A 25,345-nucleotide genomic window follows, 5' to 3' on the forward strand; every position below is an offset into this window, starting at 1 on the left:
TGCGTGCAAAGGCCCTGAGACAGGACGAAGTTTGATGCACCTAAAAGACAGATCCAAGGGGAAAATGGTAAGAGAAAAATAGAAAGATGGGCCAGCCCATGTAGGCTTTATAGGCCATTCAAGGATTTTGACTTGATCCTGATAGTAATGAGAACCCACTGACAGGTTTTATGAAGGGCAGTCACACAGTTCTGACATCTGATCATTTATCAATACACATCTTCTAGCAACCATACACACAACCCTGTGTGGTTCATACTAGTCAGTCTAGCGGCATCGACAAGATCAGGAAATCTAGCATTCTTTAACTTAGGAGAAGCTTGGTAGAGTTTGCTGAGTTGAGTCATTCAGTTTTCCATGCCATCCAGGAGCATATAGTTGCTTCTAAATAAATGCCCGTTATCTTGAATCAGGATACAAACAAAATAAAACTCAAAAACCACGTCAGCCCGAAAAAGGCATAATAAGAGAATTCAGCACAGTGCCTTCTTTTTAGAGGTTTGTTCTCTCTGATGCCTTGATTTTTCTCTCCACTCACCCCTAGAAGACTATTAAGAGCAGTCTGAGCAAGGTTCAAGGGGGAAATAGCACTTAAAACAAAAAGAAAACTGTCCCAGATTAACCAATGGTTAAAATTTAATCAAGTTAAATGTACTTTTTTTTTTTTTTTTAGTAAGATCTAAAATTTTTAGTGGAATTTTCAGCAAAATAACCAAGAAGTCTCCAAGGCTCCATCCCCCCCCCCCCAAAATTGTTTTAATTATTTTCCATTGGTTATTTCTGGACTGTCATAGTGAAATACCTGGGTATTTCCCAGGACCTTTAATCACATGTGGCATGTCCAGTAGGGAACTAGCCTGCTAGGTCTAAACGCTAGGCACCAGCAATTTTCTTCTAGGGGCAAGAGAATCATAAATCAGAAAAGCAATTAGAAGGCTGAGCTGGCCCCATCCATCTTTGCCCAGGAAGACCTGGGTGGTAAATCTGAAGGCCTACTGGCACCCAGACAGGTAAGACCTCTTCCACATGACACCCTCCTCAGGGGAAGAGGGAGAACCATTCCAACCCTTTCTTGAGCTCCTTTTGGAAATTAGCCTTGCCACTGGCCTGATGCCTGAACTGCTTTCTTTTTCATACTACCAAAATTTATCTTAACTTTCCCAAACCAAATCTCTGCAGGCATCCATTGGAATCGGACCATCGTACGTCCCAATATTGAAAGGTTGGTCCCAGCCAAATCCTCCCCAGCTCACATCTGGGCCATACTGAGGATGCCCTAACTTGCCTGTGGCTCACTGTATGCACACGCTGGCTAGGGAAGGCAGGAATGGAGAAATTTGGTTTCTTAGGGAGAGAACAGCTACCCAGAGTCAGACCGACTTGGGGAGTGCTTCCAAGTTCCCCTGCCCCTTTCCTGTATCATGCCTCTTCTCTTCTTTCTTTGTTTTCTACTCTTTTTTTCTTTATCCTTGGGGCGGGGGAGGGAGCAGGGTTCTGCCCCTTTGTCCCCTTCCTCCTCAGCCCTCACTCTCCCGAGGGCTTCCCTGTGTCTCTGGCACTCTCAGAGGCATCACTCAGGCATGCCCCATTGAGCGCATCATTCGGTGTGGCGCATCGGGGAACACAGCTGCCACCTCACTGATCCACTGCCTCCCTCCACAGGGCTGGTTCAGGCCATCCATCACTTAGATGAGCCAGCAGGCCGGGCACCCTTGTCAATTCAGCCATGAGGAATCCTTGTGTTTTCTGAGAGGCAGGGAGTGCTTTTGGGATCTTCGTCACAGGTGCCTTGGAGCAGCTGACAGGGAACAGCAAGGGGCCTATGACACGCAGACCATCTCAAAGTGGGTTCTAAGGGAGGAGGTACACTTGTTCACAGTGTCTGCTGAGGCCTAGCCAGATGAGCTGGGCTCATTCTTTAAATTAGGGATTTAAGTTTGCTATAAAGAATAGCTTTCCACCGCAACAGTGCTAAGACCCTGGTGAGAACCACTGAGGATATTTGATACAACTCTTTCCTTGGTTACAGACTAAAACTGGAAACTAGCTTATCTTCGGAGTCAGATGGACTTGGGTGAACAGCTCAGCTCCGCCATTTATAAATATATGTGCCTTTGAGCAAGTCACCTGACCTCTCTGAGCCTCATTTTCTCACCCAAATCACATGGAGTAATGACGATTATGTGAGATCATATACAGACCTCAGTTCCGTCTTCTTAGATGGACAGCCCCTCTATGTTTACTAAATGTCTCCATGAGAGCCATTATTTTCTAAAGTGAATTTTATAATTCAGTAGGAACTATATGTTATCTCCTTTAATCATCAACACAACCAAGGTAAGAAGATATCATTTTTTCCACAGAAGCAGAAGGATCATGCTCCAGCTCCACTGTACTGCGTTAACTGGGATCTCAAATACAGGACCACGTGTCGGCTCAGAACCCCACTGGAGGGGACAGGCAGTGGTCACCTGGGAGGAAGGATGGACTGAGCCATAAGCAGACGCCAGGGCTGGTGGTGGGGGCCAGAAGTACATCAAAGTCTTTCCTCTGGAGATTCCCAAACGTATTTTCCCTTCTTCGAGTTGAGGTACCTGGAAGTTCCCTTACTTTTTCCATTTCCAAGAACAATTAATCAAGGTAGTAACAATGATAACCACTGCCACTTGGAGCACCATGTGCCAGGCCCTGTGCTTCCTGTGCTTTTACTTATTAAAGTCTAACTAAAAGAAATGACCCCGTGAGGTTGACACTTACATTTTGCAAATGGGAAACTCAGGCTTAAGAAAGATTAACAACGTGCCCAAGGTTAAGAAAGAGTAAATGGTGGGGGCACGATGTGAACCCACACAGATTCCAGAGCCCACACTCTTAGCCTGCTACTGCCATTGAGGACAGGGCGTTTTCACCATTCATTTCTTAACTCTCCTTTTAAAATAGGTATTTTTATTCTATTCAGTGCTACCTGTCTGAATCTTGTTATTTCTGGTTGTTTTCTAGTAATCAAAGAACTGTTTACAAAACCCTACGGTGTAACCATAACCCTACTCTGGGAAAAAAAAAAGTGGTGAAAGTAACATTTCCACCTGACTCCCACATCCTAAAAGAAGTTATTTCCACATTCTCAGCTAGACTGTTTCTCTACTGGGTGGGAATCTCTCCACAAGTGATGGCGGAAGGAAAAGGCACTCTGAGCTCTGCCAACTCCAACCTCCCGAATACAGAGAAGTCAGGCAATGTTGAACACTTACCTTATGACCATTTGCTTGTTGGGGTCATAGAGGGACATGAAAAGCTCAGCGTCTTCCCCAATTCTGCACACAAAGTTTCTCACAAAGACATAGAGGCTGTGGGTAGGGGATGAGGAGATCCGGGAATACATTCCATAATCAGGCTGATCTTTTGACTGAGAGGTGGAAGAAAAAGGGAGGAAAATGGAGAAAATTAGCCCAGCACCACTTAGAACAACAGAAAGATGGCCCTGAATATTAAGAATCATGTAAGTTTCAAGCCTAAAGATTTCAGCATTATATCCAGGCCTTCCACCAAAAGTTCCTGTTGTCTGAGCCAAGTCACTTTGACTCTCTTGGCCTTGATCTTGGGAAATACCACAAATGACCCAGACTTCCACATAAAGTTTAGTGTCATAAAAAGCACAAACTATAAAAGAAAAAAAAATGCTTAAACAGACTTTATCAAAATTGAAAATTTTCCTTTTTGAAAGACACATTTAAGAAACTGAAAGTCAGGTACACACCGGGAGAAAATTTATTTGCAAAACATGTATCTGATAAAGAATTTGTATCCAGAATATACAAAGAATTCTTACAACTCAATGTCAAGAAAATCAACGCAATGAAAATGGGCAAGGTATCTGAACAGACACTTCACAAAAAAAAGATACAAATGGTAAAGGCCAGTAAGCACATGAAGAGATGCTCAAAATCACTAGTCATTCAGGGACATTCAAAACAACAGTGAGATACCACTACACAACCACTAGAATGGCTAAAGTTAAAAGACTGACAATATCAAGTGCTAACAAGAATGTAGAGGAACTGGCACTCCCATAGATTGCTGATGGGAATGCAAAATTATACAGGCCTTTTGGGAAATAGTATGTTGGTACCTGAAAAAGTTAAATATGTACTTATCATATGCTCCAACGATTATTATCCAGAAAGAATAAAATCATACGCCCACACAAAGATTTATATGAAAATGTTCATAGTGTTATTAGTTATAATAGCCCTGAATTAGAAACAACCCACATATTCAACAACTGATCAATGATATATACCACTGGCAACTGGTCAATGGTATAGCAACTCAGCAATGAAAAGGAAAAAACATTAATACATACAACAACACGAACTTCAAAAATAGCATGCTGAGTAAAAGAAGTCAAACACAAAAACCATATGGGACTTCCCTGGTGGTGCAGCAGTTAAGAATCACCTGCCAATGCAGGGGATGCAGGTTCAAGCCCTGGTCCAGGAATAACCCACATGCCACAGAGCAACTAAGCCCATGCACCACAACTACTGAGCCCACGTGTCACAACTACTGAAGCCCACGCACCTAGAGCCCGTGCTCCACAAGAGAAGCCACCGCAATGAGAAGCCCGCACACCCCATCAAAGAATAGCCCCCACTCGCCGGAAATAGAGAAAGCCCACATGCAGCAACGAAGACCCAATACAGCCAAAAATAAAAAATATATATTAAATAAATAAATAAATTTATAAAAAAAAGACATATGACTCCATTTTTATTAAATTCTAGAAAAGACAAAATATAGTCACAAAAGGGGTTGCCTGGGGCTTGGGACTGGGGAAGGGGGTTGACTGCAAAGGAACTCAGAGAACCTTTTAGGATCATGGAGCTATTCTATACCTTGATTGCGGTAGAGTCTGCCCAACACTATGTATTAATAAGATCCATTAGACTGTAATTTTAAATGAATTAATTTTATTGTATGAAAATTATATCTCAGTAGAGCTAAAAATAAAGTTGCTTTCAAACAATACACAGTGGACAAAATACTTTTTAAAAATATAAATCAGATTATGTTAACCTTGTAAAGATTGTTTCCTTGGAATCTTTTATTGGCTTCTTACCACAGTTGGAATAATATTTTAGCTCTTCCCTATGACCCTTAGGTCCTATGAGAACTGGCTCCTGCTACCTACCTCTCCAAAGCATTGCCTTCACTCTTCCACTGTTCATTATGGCCCATCCATACTGACCTTCCTACTCCTTGAACATTCAAAACTCAGTCCTATCTCGGGGCCTTTGCACTTGCTGATCCCCCTGCACTGAACATCTTGTCCCCAGATCTTCCCAGGCCTGCTGCCTTCACATTATACAAGTGTCATCTCAGATGTCCCTCCTGGGAGAGGCCTTTCCTGATGGTACCTTTTAAAATAGCTCCTGATTCACTCTGATTCACATAACACTAATTGATTGCCTTTTAGAAACTTATCGCCATCTGGAATTATTTACATTTTTAACATTTCTTCTTTTTTCCTCTCTGGAATATAAAAGGTCCGTGAGAACAGGAAACTTGCCTGGCATTAAACCACCTGGGGGCTGGTTGTGGAATGAATCAAGATCCAAGTACAAAAACACAATAAAATGCATGTGGTTACTGATGATCTCAGGTCATAGGACAGTTGTCCCTTTGAATAATATACAGTCTGGTTAATTAGCTTATTATTTTAAGCTTATGACGTGCTAAAGCCTGCTTCGCTTGGCCAAGCCTAGTTCACAAAGCTCACCATCTCTTCCTTGATACGCTCTGTGATTTTATCAGTCGCTTCTTCGTGTGCATGGAACAAGCTGATGACACTGGTATTATCAGGGTCCAAGATATTTCCATCTTCATCTCTGACAATCAGATCAAGCTCAAGGATTCTGAAAAGCAAAAATGTGAGATGATAAATCAAGGGAGGTTGAAGCCTGTAGAGTGTTGGTGAGAAGTTTCTACCAGAAAGCTCACCTGATTTCTGAGGATCATAGGCTCCCATAGCACAGCTCTATACAGACAGCCTTGCACACAGCTGGGAGTCACACTGATATAGCTCAGCCTTTCTGGGAGGTACTGTGGTAGTGTGTATTAAGAAAATTTTAATGTGTATTTCCTGTGATACTGAACTTAGAAAAACAATGAACAAGGATGTGTGTTGCATCAGCAAAGTGTTGAAAAAAACTAAAATGTCAGTCAAAGGGGGAATGACAAACTGTCATCTGTAATGGAATTCTATGTAGTTGGGTTTTAAAAATATGATATAGTTTTGATATGTTTAATGATATGTATTAGTGAAGAAAAAAATCAAGCATGGAAAGATGCATACAGTGTGTTTTAAGTAAAAAACAAGCAAACAAAGAAACCAAGGCAGGTATGTTACCTGGGTGCATGTACAGAGAGAAAGGTATGGACAAAATGCACCAAACTACCAACATGCGTGCCTGTGAGGAGAGGTAGGGCACTGGGACTAGGAGGGGTAGAGGGGTCAAGGGAGAATTTTGCCTTATCTCTATTTGTTTAATGTTTATATAACATAACATAATATAGTATGATATATAATACATATGCAGAGAAGGTATTCATGTACCGCTTATTCAATGGTACCTTGAAAACAGTCGTTGGGGGAGAAATCTCACATATATCCATTGTTACCCACAGTGTGCTCTTTAGCTCTGTGACTTCCAGGTCACAAGATTTTCCCTGTTTGGTATTGATTTGTTTCAACTGCATCTGCCATTCTGATTGGCATCAATGATACTAGTAACAGCAAAATAGGCACACAGCACTTGCGATAAGCTGTACCTTAAATTCTTCACACATATTAAGGCATTTAACTCTTGTAACAACGCTGTGAGGGAAGTACTATTAATACCTGCATTTTACAGATGAAGAAAAGACTGAGGATAATTTACTCCAGGTCACATAGCTAGTAAAAAGTAACATGGCATCCTAGTCTGCACTCTTAACCTTTATGGTATACTTTCAAGATAGGAGGCTCTTAGAGGCAGCACTGGGTTTGTGGACAGGGGTTATGTTTGCACAGGTCCTAACCTGAAGCTGCTTTTGCATCTGATGTTGACATGGAGGACCTCAGTTGTCCATACAAAGAGGGGAGGGGGCGGTGGGCTGATGGAGACTCTGAGAGGAACAACGGTGGTCCTGCTTAGGCACCACTACCACCAATCACCAGACAGGGTCAGGGCAGCAAGGACAGATGAAGGAGACTACGTTTTCAACTCTTATTTGTCAACTGGATTGAGAGGCACATCTCTCATGTCATCCAAATGCAAACAGAAGGGAGCCAAAGTTCACCCATTTGTCCACATTCATTAGGAAATTAACTTCCAACTAGATATGACTCATAATGTTGCACAGCCATGCTGCTGAACGGGCAATGCTAAGGGGGAAGAAATGTATTCAACTAATGCTGAGCAGAGGCTCTCACGACCTGGGAAAAGACGAAGCACAGCCAATACGTAATTTAATGCCGACATCTCTCTAGCTCCTTTCTCTTCGAAATTTATCAAAGTGGATTCGGTTCTAAAATGTATGAATAAAACATTCTCCCGGGTCCAGCTGTCTTGAGATTTGAAGGAATCATTTGAGGGTTCCTCACTCCTTGATACCAAAGAGCTTGTCCATTACCAGTTTCATTTGAAACTTGGAAGCATTAGTAGACAAGGGGCAGGATTGATGGGATTCCCATGACCCAAGATCAGGAGAGGCTTCTTCCCAATAGGACAGCAAACCATTCATTTTGGAGAACTGAGCATTTTGACAGTTTCTCCTTAGAAGGTAGCCCCACTGCTCTCTCTGTTCAAGAAAGTGATAAAATGAACCCAAGACGAGGGCAGGGGAGGAAGTCCTCACTGTATGCCTTTTTCAAAAAAATAAAAATTTTTAAGGTGAAGAAAACAGAAATGGCTTTTTCTGTGGCTCCCCATCGCTCTCTGGACAAATCTGAACTTTTCCACCTGGTACTCATGCCCTCGAGATTCCAGCCCCTGTCTACCTTCCTCTCCATATTCATGCTCATCTCTCAGCTCCTCTCAACTTCTCTCTCTCTCTTTCTCTACATTTCTTCACCTAATAATTCCTGCCAGTGTTGTGTGATGCAGGGCAGGTGTCACACCCTGCCCTGTCTCCTCCCACCCTCTTGTTCACGCTTCCTCCTCTCATGAAACGCGTGACTTCTTACTCAACTGTCTGCTTACTTCTCTTTCTCTTACTAATCCTCATAGTCCACAGGAGGCAGTAGAATGCAGTGGTTAAGTGCTTGAACTCTGGAGCCAAGCTACCTGGTTCAAATTCCAGTGCATCTTGGGCAAAATGACCTAATCAGCCTGTGAGCCTCCATTTCCTCATCTAAGAAATAGGGATGATAATAGTACCTGCCTCACAGAGTTGTCGCGAGACTTAACCGAGTTAATGCATGGAAAGTGCTTAAAACTGTACCTGGCAGACAGTAAGCACTCAGAAAGTTATTATTAGTTCTCTTTGCTTGCCTTTTGTCGTTGTTGCATAGAGAGGCTGTATTTTGTAAATGTCTGTGTCTTGAGGGCCTCTCGGGTGCTCGACAAAAGTTTGATGGCTGAAGGAAGGAATGGAATTTCTGGGGGAAGAAACAGGCTGATTCTGACCAGTCCTCCAAGACTCAGAGTCCTGCTTCCCTGACTCTCACAGCCTGAGGCTGATGGTCCTCTTGCTGTTCCTGACACTCTGACCTGAAATCTGGCCTTCTGGTTTTCAGGAAGCTGCCTATCCCATATCAGAGCTCTGAACCCCCAAGACACCAGGCCTATATTAATTTAAGGTGCACAAATCTCTCTCACTTCCAGCTGAAGTCATCAGGGAAGTGAAGCAAGAAACAAGGGGCCCCTTAGCTCAGGGCCTCTGTCTCTGCGGATGTCTCTCACTTCCCCAAAGGCAACTGACTGAAACTGAAAGCACGGTGCTGATCCAGGCAATGCTGTGGAGGGAGGCTGATTTAGGGAGGATCCTCTTTCTCCTTTCACCACCATTCACCTACTGCATGCAGATCCTATGCCCAGCACATAGAAATGCATCTGCCTTAGAGGAGCTCCCAAAACAGCATGGGAGACAGGCCGGTAAGGAGGTAATTACTGGTCAGGGTGCTAAGGGCCTGCAAGAGTGCCTAACCCAGCCAGGGGGGGTGGAGGAAAATCAGGGAAGGCTTCCTAAGAGTGGTGACCATTTTTTCCATCCTTGGTCCTTATTGTCAGAAGCGCCCATGAGGAAACATCTGAAGGTCACAGACGCCATTACTGCGAAGCAGCAAAACGTCCTCAATTCCCACGTCCCAGCTGCAACCATGCTCAGCTAAAGATATCACTGTACCAATGGCAGCAACAGCTGCAGAGCAAACCCTTCCTGTCACTTTGGGATGATGAGCACAATAAGCAGATTTGGACTCGCCTGCCAGCTGCCAGCAGGGGAACCAGCAGAGGGATCGTGCCCCTGGGATGGGAATCAGCCATAAGTTGGACCCATTGGCTTTCCTCTTTGGATCATCTTCCTAGTGCGTGTGACAAAGGCAAGGAAGCCTGGCTGCTAGGAAAATTTCTTTTTTATTCCCACTTAATAGGCTCTTTCCACTTCCCCCTCAGGCCCTATGTTCCAGGCTTCTGATCCACTTTGCAGTCTTCTGAACATGCTATGTTTTCTCATGCACTCTCAGCCTCCCTTTTTTTAAAAACCTACTTAACACTTCTTTATCTTACAAAATTTAACTGTGGTCACCTCTTCCAGGAAGCTTTCCTTGACTTCCTTCTCCAAATTGAATTAAGAATGCTCTTGCCTCCTAAGCCACCAAAGTTACCACAATACATATCAATAGTTTACTTGTAGCTCACTCTTAACTGGACTGTGGTCCCTTAGTGTACAGGAGCTTTTATTTCTGTGGCCTCAAAAACCCTAGCAGGAAATCAGGCCAATCATAAGTGCTTAATACATGTTTGTTGTTGGGATGAATAAACAAGTAAGTAGGATGTTTGGAGAGCATTCACATAATCAGGACGGGGAGGGCCTTTACAGTTCTCAAATGTTATCCAGCTAGTATACAATGGTGAGGCCCAGGGGCTCTAGAGTCAGATTGCCTGGTCTAAATTCTGGTTCTGCCATTTACTAGCTATGTGACTTTGGACCTGTTAGTTAACCTCTTTAAGAGCCTCAGCTTCTTCATCTGAAAAAATGAGGATACTAAAACTGCATGCCTCATAGAGCTGTTATAAGAATTAAATAGGAGGGGCTTCCCTGGTAGTGCAGTGGTTAAGAATCCACCTGCCAATACAGGGGACACGGGTTTGAGTGCTGGTCCGGGAAGATCCCACATGCCGCGGAGCAACTAAGCCCGTGCACCACAACTACTGAGCTGGCGCTCTAGAGCCCGCGAGTCACAGCTACTGAGACCCGCGCGCCTGGAGCCTGTGCTCCACAATAAGAGAAGCCACCGCAATGAGAAGCCTGCACACCGCGACAAACCACAACTAGAGAAAGTCGCGCACAGCAACAAAGACCCAACACAGCCAAGAAATAAATAAAATTTAAAAATAAAAAAAAAAAGAATTGAGTAAGACAATGGATGTGAAACACAAAGCTAAAGACTGGTGCATGCTAAGCTGGATTAGGTGTTAGTGTTAGTTATAATGTTATTTTCATTACTATTATTATTAGTGCATTGTTCTGCCTCAAAAAATTGTTTCACACTCTCCTTAACTTCACAGCATTCAAACTAACCAATTTCTGCTTCTTTCCCTTTGAGGAAATGCTTTTGTAACTGTGCATATGAGTTAGCTGATGGCATGTGGCTTAGATTAATGTAGGACGAGGAAGGGACATTAAGTCTCACATTGGGATTTAAGAGAGAGCTTTGTAAATGCAGGAATAAAATGACAACTAAGCCGAAAGTGAACCAGCATGACTGTGCTCCCCAGCCCCTTGGAAGTAGGTTAAATGAGTGTCCTAAATCTCTAGCCGGCTAATAAGCAAGCCTCTCTCCGCTTGCATGTCCCTGGGTCTCACGAGGGTGATAGCAAAGGCACACAAGCACGGTCGTTGGTAACAGCCTTCTCCCAAACAGAAAGTGGCAAACTCACATCTAAAAATGAAACCTAGCTTCTCATAGGGAGAAAGGGAAGAAGTGGGGTGGGTGGGGAAAGAAAACATCTTTCTGGAGGAAAGAGACGTTACTTGTTGCCATAGTCAATTCTGGACGTGACTTTCTGCTTCAGTTCCTTCAGCTCGTCCTTGGGCAAAGTTCCTGAGAGGAGCTGTGACCGCCAGTCCATCAGGTCGTACATCATGGACTGCACCTGTTGGAACCGCTCCTTTCTGCTGGCCTAGGAGCAGAAACAGGAAACAATCGCAGTCACCTGCACCGAAGGTCTTGGGCCTCCATCTGGCAAACTGGGCCAAAGGCAAGCATGCATGTTCAGGGGCCATGGCTCGAGTGCCTCTCTTGGCCCCTACCCAGCTGTGAAGGGATTGGGTGGTGGTCTGAGTCATTGACATGTTTCCTCCCCCAGGGCCACAGGGGTTTCTCAAAAGCAAAAGTCATAATGCCAATCACTTCCTGGTTTAAAAAAAGAGGGGTTATTTCTGACTCTTATCCAAGAAGTTACATGTTGAATAGGAATGCCAAGAACATCTGCTGCAATGCAGGTCTCAGAGGCCAGGCCCTTTAAGGCTGAGAACCAGGGCCACTGCTCTGGTGCAAAAGGCCTGTTTCTAGGGCAGTGTTCCCCCAAGTGTAACATGCATACAACCCAAGGGACATGAGATGGTTTTGGTGGTACAAAGACACATATTAGGGACCCATATGGTGATTCTCCTCTAGTCTCTTCCCATCCTTCTGTTTAAGGGCAAGAGAAAGTTGCAGTTTCATGGCAACATGACTTTAACCCCTCTCTCACATTTGTTAATTTCTTTTTTTTTAACAAAAAGAGAGAGAAGTTCTTTGGCTCCGAGCTTTTGACAGGTACTACTTGATGACATTGTTTTGTTTTCGTGTATTTATTTGAATAATGTTCTAAGTGTGCCAAGTGCTTTTGACTGTGCATTTGGGAAGCACGTGTGAAGTGATAAAAGTATATATACCTATTGGGTCTTTCTCCCCAGTTTCTGGCACAGAGCTCTTAAAATGCTTGGAATTTTCTAAGTGATAGATGTGCCTTTTCTTATTCACAACGAGCCCGTTTTGACCAGACCTGAGTCTGTGCTAATGAGATGAGTCCTAGAGAGCTTCAAGAATGGGGGCTGGCTGTCAGAGGAACCAACCATGTGGTTAGAGGGTTGGAACTTCCAGCTCCAACCCCCAACCTCCAGGGAGGTTAGAAGGGTTGGAACTTGATTCAATCATTTAATCATGCCTATGTAATGAAATGCGGATAAAAACTCTTGAACAACGAGGTTCTAGTAGCTTCCCAGAAGGTAAACATATTGATGTGCTGGGAGGGTGGCACGCCTTCCCTGGGGAAGGCATGGAAACTCTGTGCCCATCGCTACCCCAGTACCTTCCTCTGTGTCTCTCTTCCATTGGCTGTTCCTGAGTTGTATCCTTTATAATAAAACTGTAAAAGTAGTACTTTCCTGAGTTTTATGAGTTGTTCTAAGGACACACGGAACCTGAGGTGAGGTTGGAGGGGTGTTGTGGGAGTCCCCGAATTTGTACCAAGTTGGACAGATGTGTGGGGAGCCTGGGACCTGGGACTTGCACTGGCATCTGAAGAGAGGGCAGTCGTGTAGAACCGAGCCCTTAAACTCTGAGGAGTCAGTGTTAGAACTGAATTGAATTGAATTATAGGGCATCCAGTTGGTGTTGGAGAGTTGGAGGATTGTTGGAATGACACAGCATGTTGTAAAGTTCCTTATGTAAGTCATTTACGTTTACTAAAAAGGGAGACAACTTAGGTTTTAAGTAAATACTTCATGGGTGGTATGCAGATATGGTAAGAATCATGAAATTGGAGGTTTAAGGATCACTTTACTAGGGTAAAGGGCATGATGGACTTGCAATTCAAAGATTTCTTAAGGAAAATGCCAAGCTTCCACGGTGCCTGTGTATGTGATGTGTAAAAGGGGTGGTAGAAATAAATAATAAATCACTTTAGCCTCAAGTCTGCTGTTTGCCCCCTAAATTGTCCTAACAACGTTTGGGAAACTTATAGAATGGTAACTGAATATGCCCATTACCATATATGATGAAATATCCACATGGGAGTCAACATTTATGACCATAAAATGTGACTCTACAAACAGAGCGTGTGCAACAGCAGGTGTACACGATGCTGTAACAAATATGCGGTAAGCCTTGGTTGACATTTTCACTCTCAGTTTAATGGTTTTCTTAGCTGCTCACTTTCATTAGTTTTAGAAACATCAAAGGAGGATTTTAAATTAGATTTACTTCAATACAGGGAAAACGCGTATAAAACACGCTCTTTGTTTTCCAGTGTCAAAGCTCCCTCATAGATCTGAGGACAACAGTCATTAGTTAATTAATATACGAGAACAGTATTTCTCAACGTGTTATCGGCAGACCACCAAATCAAAATCTCTAAGTTTATTAAAATGCAGAGCCCCATTGAAGGAAGCTGTATTTTTAATAGCTTTCGAGGTGATTCTTAAGCATACTCAAGTTTGATGACTTTTTCAGTAGTTTAAAAAAAACAGAAGGATCACACCAGATGCCCATTCACTATGGCTCTGTCACTAGCTCGCTCTATGGCTTTGAGAAAGTCACCTAACTTCTCTGGGCCTTGATAGCCTCACACTGTTTGTTATACTATGTCAAGGCTAAATTCCATATTTGAACCAAGCCAAAAACTGCAAGAAGCTTCCATCCCAGGGAGCAGGGTTTTGAGTCTTACCACGTAGAGCTGTTTCCAGATGCTGCCCCATTCCCAAAGTGTCGTTGTCACTTCTTGTGCCAGAGGAATTTCTGCAGGAATAATGTTCTCGATATTTCTATTTACGGTGGGAGAGAAAATGGTGTGAAATTGAGACCCAGGTGCTAACAAGATAAGATGCTGGCAAATTTGCATTAAGCTACAGCTGCTGAGAGGGGCCTTCCTGGCAGGAGACTAAACCACCTCTAATGTCTACACCAATTACATTATGCAGATGCAAGGGACTTCCTTTTTAATGTCCTCCTTCATTGGGTGGGCCCTCCAAGCTCATTATTCAGGAGTAATCTACTTTAATTCAGTTCAAAGGCAGCTGCCAGTGAAAAGTGTGATTCTCCAGGTTTACTAATACCCCCTCAGAATCAGATGTGAACACGAATCAATCTGCATTGGGTCTCCCATCCAGTGAGGGAAAGAAGATAAATAAACACAGCACAAGGAAGGCGGATCGGCTGAGCATCCTTCACATCTGCCAAGTCAGGTTTTCAGAGCAGACAGGACAGCGACATCCACGAGCCACTGGAGGGTCAAGTGTGGGGAAGGAGGGCAAATACCTTTTTTTCTCCACTGTCACTTCTTTGATGTGGATAAAGGATTTAGGAAAAATGCCCTGTTGGGGATAAGATAAGACAAGGTGAGATTGCATGACTTGTCCCTACAGAAAAAAACTGACCCCAGGTCTTCATGATTTTTCCAAAAGCTGCTAGCTGGTAAAAACCTCAAACTTTACAGGAATAATCTCAGTCCAAGAGAACAAGTGGTAGGTGCGAAATCTACTCTTTTAGGTCTGGTTCCTCTCCAGTTCTTTATCAGTTGTTCAGGATCCCACAGTAGCCCTAGATTCCAAAGGATGCTCCAACCCCATTGCGGACACTCACCCTATCAGATGGGCAAGGCTGGAGTGCCTGAAAGACTCACTCTAAGGGAGAAGAGCGTTCTGCCTCTCGCCTCTCCTGCCCGGGACAGCAGCCACCCTTCACAGTCAGGAAAGGTCAGGTCCTGAGGCAACAGTGTCCCTGGTTGCATATGGGTTGCTTTGATTTGAGATCTCTTTCTCTCTGGATTTATTTTATTGTTCATGATGGAGGAAGGAAAAAGCATCTATTATTTCCTTGCTCTATAAGCTTAGCTCCGTTAAGAGAAGTTGATCAACTACTTGGAAATTCCTTCATAAATTCAGCCAGCGTGTACACTGGGGACATCCGGTCACTGCGCTAGACACTGTGAGATGTAGAGAGATGAGCAAAGCAGGCGCTTGCTCCCATGGAGATGGCGGTGTGCTGTGGGGCTGGGGCAGGGGAACTCCCTGAGGGCGGAGACTGGACCTGTCCCTTCTGAGTCATGTTGCACACATAGGTGAGGAAATGATGAATGCCCCAAGCAATGCTAAAGAAAGGCAGTAGGAGATAAATTTCAAATAAAAAATGCACAATTCCACAGGACTCAAAAAAATCATATGTGACTGGCATATTAGGAAAAGTTTCAGGGAGAAGAGAGCTCTGGAGGTTGACCTTAAAGAATGAGTGAAAGGGGAAGGCACTGAGGCACAGCAAGGAAATCACAGGACACAAGGAGGGAGGAATGGAATCAGTCTGCAGAGGAGCAACAGTGGGAGATGAGTGCCCAGGGGGCTGGCAGGGTCACGTACAGACATCCAATACTGTCCCAAATAAAAACAAATTGACCTCACCTGCAACATTTTGTGCTTTAGAAGGTATCCCCTATACCAGTCTGCAAAGAGAAAACAAAGAAACAGGTTTTTCATCTATTCGTACAAGTTCCTTGCTGGGTTTTGTTGTTGCTGTTTGTTTTTCACTGGCAAAGAAACTATTGAGAAGTGCTTTAGACCTTAGGTACAGATCAAAGCCCTAGGATTCAACAGTTTCTTGAATTAGTTGCCAACATCTCCAAAAAGCATCCACAAATACAGGGATTTCACATAAAAATGCAAATTTCATCCTTCTTTTGAAAGAACAGGAGGCCCAGAGACGGTGGCCAGTGCTCCCGCATGATTGCAGTTGGCTAGTGGTGAGAAGCAGCTGGTCCCATCAGACAAAGCAGGCGCCTCCAACTCACCAGCCTCTACCTAGCCCCTCACTTATTTCCATTAACTGCCTGGGTCCTTCCTGTGTTCATATGCATGTTTTCAACCTCTGCCTTAGGGACAAAGAAAGGCTGAGAATGTCTGAGGGAGTTTGGCGAACATCCTAAAATAATGGCCGCAGTTCTAACAGCAGCAAATTGTGTCTAAAATGTGATTTGCAGAAGTTAGTCATTACAAAACAGATAAGTTCAGGGATGGGTAAAATGACAGGAATTTTAAGAGATTCTTCCCTTTGCAGGAATATCAAAAATGACTCAATTAACAGAGATCCAAATTATACACAGTTCTCGGACAAAATGAACCTCAGTATAGCAAGTATTGATGACTATAATGAGCCTACTGGCCTTTGAAATGATTCAAGCACAGCCAAGTAGTGGCATTTGTCATCTCTGTAAATAAAAAGCGTCTGTCAGGCGCCTCATTAGCAAACCCTCATTACTGGGCTGACAGATTGTTGTCGAAATATGTTCTCAACAGACATACGTGCAAGCTCCAAAACAAACAACTTAAAATGCAAAGTCACCCCTCCCAGTCATGAGCCAGCTTGAGGGTCAGGTCATAAAGAAAGTTCTAAAGCAACAGGGGCCCAAAGTGGTTCCTATTTTGAAAGACAGAAAGGTAGAGGAAGGAGAGAAGGAGAAAAGGAAGGAGAGAGAAAGGAAGGAATGGAGGCTGGAGAGAAAGAATCTCAGGTTTGGAATAAAAAAATGTTCTAAGCGCTCTTCACATATGAAGGCTTTTAATCTTCATAACAACCACAGGAGGTGGGAAATTCAATTTTACATTTTACAGAAGAGTGGCCCACCTGAGGCACAGAGATGCTGAGTAACTTGACCACAGTTACACAGCTAGTAAGTAACAGTGCCAGGATCTGAACGTAAACAGCCATCATACTGTGCTTCCTGTCTAATAGAAGAAGGAGCATGGTATTTGCCTAATATTTCCATCCTCCCAACATCTGAATCCCCAAAACTACAACCCCACTAAGTACTTCCAGTGGTGGAAAACTTTCTACTTCATGAAGAACATATTCTATTTTCACACTCCTCTAATAATTTTCCCTATAGCTATCTGTAATAATTAACTGTGAACAATAATGCTTATATTATATTAATAATAGTGCTTGCTGTGTGCCAGGAACTCTGGTAAAGTTCTTTGTTTTGTTTTTTTCAAATTATAAATTAATCTTCACAATGATTCTATAAAGTAGGTACTATTATTGCCTCAATTCTGCAAATGAAAATAGAGAGGCACAGAGAGATTAAGCAACTTGCTCATGGTCACACAGCTAGTGAGTAATGCAGTTAAGACCTAAACCCAAGCATCTGACTCTGGAGGTGACACTCTAGTACTGCACTAGAACAACCTCCTTTATTTGCAGTTCTTTCCCATTCAACAAACAAGATATAAGAGCATCTCTGTAACATTACTAGCTACCATTAATTGATCAGGGGATCTTAATGCACACAAAGCTATATGCTAAGTGTTGTACGTGTATTCTCTCATTCAGTGCTCATATCCATACTGTGAGCTAAGTAATATTCCCATTCTGTGGATGAAGAAATTGAGATTCAAGTCAGTTGAGGTACTGGGCCAAATCACACGCCAGGGTTCAAGGGCAAGTCTGTGTGGCTTCAAAGCCAGCCCTCAAAGCTGTTCCACCACATTGTCCCCCATGCGATGAACACAAATACAGATAACGTTCTCTTAAAGCACAGAGACAGTTAAGGGTTTCTTGGCTGCAGTGACCTGAATCCACCTTATTGGCCAAGGCCACCAAAATCCACCAGATAGTAGGAAAACAACCAAGGGCCCACTAGTATGCCCACATCTGGCTCTCCACGACAGGGGCTCCATCTGGGACCCTTGAATTCCAGTGACATTGCCCTCTCTCACCCTTGAGAACCAGTGACTTGCCACCCCTTGTCGGTATCCTGATTTGCAAAACTTCAACTCACTCCTGAGCAAGAAATCGACTGACGCTTACCGCCAGCATATACATTCTGGCTCCCAGATTTAAGTTCAACAAACACTGACTGTGTACCTACTGTGTACATGACATTGGGCTGGGTGCTCTCAGAAATAGATCCCCAGTGATCCTTGACGAGACAGGCTTACCACCATCTCCACTTGCTGGATGATGAGAAAGCATCCACTGCATCAGAGCTGTCCTTAGGACTTTTTCTGATATCCCCAACCCTGCTGAATCACTGATCTCTATGACCCCTGAAGTCCACTCCCTAGTCTGGTCACTGGCCAGTTATATCTGGCTGTACTCCAGGACCTGACTGGGCAGATAACAACAGTTGGCACACATAGCAAAATCCATGACAAGAGACGCCATGATCGAAACCAGGCTCAGGGTAACACAGCATTTACCAAACCCCAGGACGCGTCCCCTGGCTTAATGCCCTTTCAGTTAAGTAATAGAAAAGGCTTTTTCTGTCTAACCCTATCCATGAAAACTTTATAAATAGAAAACTCACAAAGTGCATGCTGGGGAATATGAGGAAAGGAAATTTTTTTTACCATTCTTACGGAAAATGATAAACTCCAACTGTCCTCCTTTCCCACATTCCAAATATCAAAATGAAATGTACCTAAATTCTCTAATCACCCAGGAGTTGCGTGGGGAGGGGAAAAAGGAGGAGAGGTTAAAAGCATCCCAGAACATCAAACAAGAATCCACATCCTAGAAATCCAGTCCTCTCCCTGCCCTCTCCGGGCAGTGTGATCTCTGGTCATGTCACTTAAGCCTCAGTGTTTTCACCTGTCAAATGAGGACAATAACAGCTACCATACACGGCTGTTGCACAAACTATTGTTTAAACAGAATTATGAAGGTGAACACATCTGGTAAAGGTACAAAACCTTAGACTGGAAGAAGACATACCAATTTCAGGATGAGTGTTACCTGAAGAATGGACAAAAAGACAAGAATGGAACAGGAGAGGGGGTAAACAGGGGATCTCAGTTGCACCTAAAATGTTTATTTCTTTAAAAAAAAATATGTAGGAACTAAACAAGGAAAAATGTTAATATCTATTTGAGTGGTGTGTGCCTGGGTGTATTTCACTTTCCTATTTGATTGAAATATCTAATAACATTAAGAAGAATGTAACAGAAGCCAGTATCAATCAGTGGTTAAGGGTATGAGCTCTGGAATCAAAGTCTGGATTTGAATGAAGATCTGCAACTTCTGCGTGATCTTAGACAAGTTAGTGCACTTCTCTAAGCCTTAGTTTCCTTATTTGTAAAATGTGAACAATAATAGTGCCCGTCTCATAGGCTTAAATTAGATAGGCAATTCAGAGTTTGTACAGTGCCTGGCATATGGTAAGTGTTAAAAAAAATTACTAAATACCATTATGTCATTTAAAAATCCATAATCATCATCATTAACCAGAGAAACTTAGGCATATTTTCTATTTTATTTCCAGAACCTACAGAATTTGAATATTGTTTTTTGTTTTTTGTTTTTGTGGTACGCGGGCCTCTCACTGTTGTGGCCTCTCCCGTTGCAGAGCACAGGAGGTTCCGGATGCGCAGACTCAGCAGCCATGGCTCACGGGCCTAGCCGCACCACGGCATGTGGGATCTTCCCGGACCAGGTCACGAACCCGCCTCCCCTGCATCGGCAGGCAGACTCTCAACCACTGCGCCACCAGGGAAGCCCTGTCTTTTGTTTTTCTGTGGGTTTTTTTTTTTTTTTGTGAAGTCATTTCAACATATTCCCATAACAACAAAGTAAATGAAACATTCTTCTAATTCAACCTAATGGAAGTTTACTGACGTTTTAGCCTCACCCACAAGCAAAAGGGAAGAAAAACTTCACTTACCAACTCCCTACAATGAAACAGCCTTACTTAAGAAAATGGAGTCCCTTTCATACCAACCTGTTTCTAGAGCAGATCTAAACAAAGGACCATCTCCCTGCAAAGTGGCACTTTAAAAAAATACCCTCTTAAGTGCACATAATGTCCCCCACCCCCCACCCCACCGTGCCCTAAAAGCAAAGGACTCAGATGGGTCAGGATCACTCTCGGTGGAGTTGTCAGTAGAGAAGAGGTGGCATGGCTCTGGGTGTACCCCACTCAGCAAGTGGGAGATTCGGAACTCTTCACGCAGAGCTCTTTGCAGCTGAACCAAGGTGGAGGTGATTCACACGTGCCAGCTTAGAAGGAATTCCAGATGTTTTTTAAGTGAGAAGCACAAGTCTCAGAATGGTATGTACAGTATAGTCCCATTTTTTAGAAAACAATGACAATAAAAGCTATGCCTTACCTTAAGGAGGTTAAGCTATGTCAACTTCCTCCCTCATCCCCTCCCCTTGTTCCATTTTACTGGTAAATGAAATTCAAAAGCACCTTGGAAACCACTGTCTAGAAATCCCATTCTCTTCACCACTAAGAGTGGGCCCCCATGACCCGGGCAAGTATGTGTATCAGTAGATGGAATGGAACCTTCGCTGTTGTTCTGGAAAGGAAGAGTCAGGTAGCAAATAACTGAGAGTGGAGCAGACATTCCCTCTGAAGGGCTCATAAGGAAGAGTCTAAGTAACCTGGGATACCCCCAAGGAACATCCCCTCACCGCTGTCCAAGTAATCAGGAGATGGGAGTTGGTCTTCGGAGGTAGCTGTTGTTGCCTTAGGAGTGCATGGTAGAGCTCTCTCACCCCCAGACCAAATCCAAGCGCGAAGGGTGCAGTCCAGAAGACTCACTCAGAGATATAGCAGGCGTCTGGCATCTTGTTCCCCAGCTACATGGCTATTCGTGCAGGGGACTGGCTGATCTTTTGGCTTTTTTGATCAGGAAGTCAAAGAATCAGAGAGAGAGCACCCCAAGCTCCCTCTATCCCCAGCCTTGTTTAAGCTAGGAAAAGGGAAGGAGGAGAGGAGCATTAAACTGCATATGGAATTGAAGCCTTCTTTTGAGATGTTGTTAAATATCTGGAAAGATGTCAACCAAATAAAACTGAAGGAAGGGATTGGGGAAAAACAACACTCCTTTTTCACATTTATTCCCCCATGAGGAGTTCTGACTACTTAATAAACATATGTGTTTTCCACATCTAAAATCAGGAAGCAGAATGTTTATGCTGCCTCTGGGTAAGAGAGGCAGTCTGAGAGATGTAATATGGACAAAGAAATAGGCATTAGGATGTCTATTAGGAAAGCTTAGCAATGGGCACCCTTCTGAATTGTTTGAGTTTTTATCGCAATAAAATATTATCTAAAAGGAAATACTAAAACCATTAGAGCTCTAGTGAAAGGAAATTCATTCATGCCTAAGGTTTCAGCTCAGATTTTTGTTTTCCCCATTCATCTGGCTGAGTAAGTTTAGTGCATAGGCAAAGAAGGGCTAGCCTCACCCACTCCAGGCGATCAGAGGGTCACCTTCTGTGTTCCCTGGGCGATATGGCTAAGATAGATACATACCTGCCAGTCTCAGTGTTGCTCTGTTTAATGGGGGAAAGAGACGGAATTCAACACAGAGCACCTAGGAGCCAGGCATGAGGCTAAACAGCTTCTCTACTTCTCTCATTTTATCCTCATAATACACCCAGAAGCAAGGTGATGATAATACATTTTTGCAGGTGAGAAAACTGAGGCTTACTTCCCTAAGATCACTAAGCTAGTGGGTAAGTGGAGCAGAGAATAACTTTCTGATTCAAAAGCCCATGCTTTTTCTACTTCTTTTCTTTCTCTTTCTTCTTTCTTTCTTTTCTTCCTTCCGCCCTTCCTTCCTCCCTTCCTTCCTTCCTTCCTTCCTTCTTTTCTTTTCTCTTTGTGGAGGAGAGGGGAGAGTTTAAAATTACTGAAAAATAAAAATATTCACATTCCTACCACCAAGAATTAATCCTTGCTGATATCTGGAGAAATGTGCTTTGAATCTTCAAGACTGTATCTATTCTATTCCATTCCCCTCTCCACTTCTCAATTGTATTCGTTTTTTTTGCGGGGGGTGGGGGGTGGGGGGGTGGGGTGGGGTGTGTGGGGTGGGTGGGGGTGATTACATTTTACAGTTTTTGAACAATGATGTTCTTTTTGGTAGTCGTAACTATCATGACTTTTAATACTAATTTTGACAAATCAATTCACTTGGACTCAATGTTTGCCAGTATTTCCTCTTATCACAGCTTTTCAATTCCTATATTTTAACATTTTGATTCATCTCTCAATTGGCTGGATTTTATTTTTTGAGTAGGTTTCTGCAAGACGGTGATATAAGCACACCCATATTTTTTCTACTATGTCATTTTGACTAATTTTTGACTAACACTATGGTTTTCACTTTTTTATGTCTGCAGAGGAACTGTTTTTCAACTGGAATCATAAGCAGAACTCCCCGCATGCAAAAAAGATAAGACCAGGTCTGATCTCAGAGCCCTTAGCCATCTAAGGCCCTCAAGGACTCTTAGGATCCTATAAATTCCAGTTTGAAAACTCTATATGGGTATGAGTGCATGCATGATAAATCCTAATAATTTTCATACCAATTCCTCAGATATCTAGAATCAGTCTAACAGACTTCCAAATGTATTTTCAAAGTAGTCATGAACTGGCAATCACTTGCTAAATTAATATGTCCAGCTCTTTCCAGAAAAGTACTGTGGCTGCTTATTACAAGGATGCATTAAAATAAGACTGATAAAACAAAATTTTAAATGGGAAACCAGAACTAAAGAGCTTCGGAGCAAGGAGGTTAATCCCTGAAACAAAGGTGACTTGAGTCAGCAAGTACAGTCTTTTTGAAGGTCAGGCTATAAGCCAGGCAAAAGTAAAGAAAGGCTCTGATTACATGCAACCTATGTGGTCAGTTTCCTGCCCTGAAGCACTTTCTCCAAGGAAACTGCATGAAAAGAAGAAAAAAACACTCATCTGAATTTCAAAATGTAGGACACAGAAAACATTCTGAGGCTTTTCACTGCCTTGGTAGGCATGGGGTGGAGAAAAGGGAGCAGTCTTAGGAGAGTGGAGAGAACAGCAACTGGCTCACTGTGCGAGCCTAGGCAAGTCATTTCTCTTCCCTGAGCCTTGCTCCTTCACCTGCAAATCTGAGGTCTCTGCCTGTTTCTCGGGATTATCATCCAGTAGCACAAAAGTGACACTGAGGAGTTGTTTTGCTTGCTGTTTTTATTTTCAATCTTTGCCCTTGGTAGACACCTAGAGTTTGCTTATCTGCCACTGAGTAGAACTACATTTGTAAAGGGTAGGATTGCACTGTGGGAGGAGGGCAGGGTGTTTGGAATCAGATCCCTACCCCTCCCCCAGTCCCACTCACTCTGTGTGTAAAATAGGGCCAGACTGGGCACTATAGAGGCCTGGACACTGAAAAGTGCATGATGTCCAAAATAACAACAGTGGGCTTCCCTGGTGGCGCAGTGGTTGAGAATCCGCCTGACAATGCAGGCGACATGGGTTTGAGCCCTGGTCGGGGAAGAGCCCACATGTCGCGGAGCAACTAAGTCCGTGTGCCACAACCACTGAGCCTGCACTCTGGAGCCCATGTGCCACAACTACTGAGCCCACGTGCCACAACGACTGAAGCCCACTCACCTAGAGCCCATGAGCCACAACTACTGAGCCCACGGGCCACAGCTACTGAGTCTGAGCTCTAGAGCTCACAAGCCACAACTACTGAGCCCGTGTGCCACAACTACTGAGCCTGCACTCTAGAGCCCACATGCCACAACTACTGAGCCCATGAGCCACAACTACTGAAGCCCACCCACCTAGAGCTCATGAGCCACAACTACTGAGCCTGAGCTCTAGAGCCCAAGAGCCACAACTACTGAGTCCATGCGCCACAACTACTGAAGCCCACGTGCCTAGAGCCCGTGAGCCACAACTACTGGAGCCCGCATTTCACAACTACTGAGCCTGCGCTCTAGAGCCCACGAGCCACAACTACTGAGCCCGTCTGTCACACCTACTGAGCCTGTACTCTAAACCCCGCATGCCACAACTACTGAGCCCATATGCCACAAGTACTGAAGCCCGTGCGCCTAGAGCCCATGCTCCACAACAAGAGAAGCCACCGCAACGAGAAGCCTGCGCACTGCAATGAAGAGTAGTCCCTGCTCCCCACAACTAGAGAAAGCCCACGCACAGCAATGAGGACCCAATGCAGCCAAAAATAAATAAATTAATTATTTTAAAAAAGAAATCCTTAAAAAATAAATAAATAAATAGCAACAGTACTAAAGCATAAAATAAACGTAAGGAAGGTGAACAAAGTTCTCATTTCCCCCATGATGATTCCTTTAAAGCTGCTTTGAAATATCAAATATCAAATTCTTTCTCCCTCCAAAAAGCATTTTCTGTTTGAGTTTTGGTTTGCATTTGTGTATGTGTGTGTGTGTGTGTGTGTGTGTGTGTGTGTGTGTGTGTGTGTGTGTGTGTGTGTGTGTATGTGGACACGCACTCCTTCACAAATCTGCAGAGGTGCTCTGTTAATTGCATATAGCTAATCTAGGGCTGAAGATACCACCTGTCCTGCAGGTTGCTGTGAGGAGTAACTAGACTAACATGTTATGGGAATTTAGCACAGTACTCACTATGTGGTTAAGAACCCAAAGATGGCTAGCTCTGTAGGCAAACTCCTTTCCTCCGGCCCTCTATTTCTCCTTGAGGGGGCCTCCTTAACAGTAGCACACCTGCCTCCTGCCTACCCCTCACCCCCGTCCCAGCACAGGAGAGCCTAACCTGAGGGATTAGCTGGGAAACAGGGACAGAGCCCCCTCTGCCCTCCTTTCTCTTTGCTCTGCCTGACCACAGGAAGGACACACTCTACGCCCTCCACACAGCAGGATTATAGTCAGGCCCAGGCAGGAGGAGATCCGTGGTGGCCCAGCTGGGCAGTGAGGGCTGGGAGAGCCTGCCTGAATGCAGTCAGCCCATGAGCAAGCTCATTCGACACTTGCACCCAAGCCGTGCTCCCAATGTCAATTTTATCAGTGACATAGGTGATACATTGATTTCTAATGGCCTGACTCATGAGTGCAAGGCCATTAACCTTTGTGCAAACTTTAAAAACCACCACCATCGCCACGATGGTGGACACAGCCCAACAGACACCTGGCTTCACAAGAGATGACACCTCTGTGGGAAGAAAGAGATGCCATTTTGCCCAAGACAGGGCACCCAGCTTGCTGAAGGGAGTGAGTACTGCTTCCTGGCCCAGATGCAGTGTCCAAACCACACAGCTATGTACAGCAGAACTGGAATCAGGATTATAATTTACTGGACCCTTCAAAACCCTAATAATGCTGATATTCCTTTATAAT

General features: G+C 43.9%; 1 protein-coding gene across 1 annotated transcript in view; it reads right to left on the reverse strand.

Annotated features, from left to right (window-relative positions):
• DOCK2 (dedicator of cytokinesis 2) overlaps positions 1 to 25,345 on the reverse strand; it is a 407,441-nt gene that overhangs the window by 360,717 nt on the left and 21,379 nt on the right. The window contains exons 3-8 of the mRNA XM_082836577.1: positions 15,643 to 15,683; positions 14,507 to 14,562; positions 13,917 to 14,013; positions 11,239 to 11,387; positions 5,780 to 5,915; positions 3,252 to 3,406 (exon numbers count right to left, since the gene is read on the reverse strand). Of these exons, the coding sequence (XP_082692703.1) occupies positions 3,252 to 3,406; positions 5,780 to 5,915; positions 11,239 to 11,387; positions 13,917 to 14,013; positions 14,507 to 14,562; positions 15,643 to 15,683 (634 nt within the window). The remainder of the gene's footprint in view (positions 1 to 3,251; positions 3,407 to 5,779; positions 5,916 to 11,238; positions 11,388 to 13,916; positions 14,014 to 14,506; positions 14,563 to 15,642; positions 15,684 to 25,345) is intronic.

This window comes from Leucopleurus acutus (genome assembly GCF_964270905.1).
Source record: "Leucopleurus acutus genome assembly, chromosome: 3".
Lineage (NCBI taxonomy): Eukaryota > Metazoa > Chordata > Mammalia > Artiodactyla > Delphinidae > Leucopleurus > Leucopleurus acutus.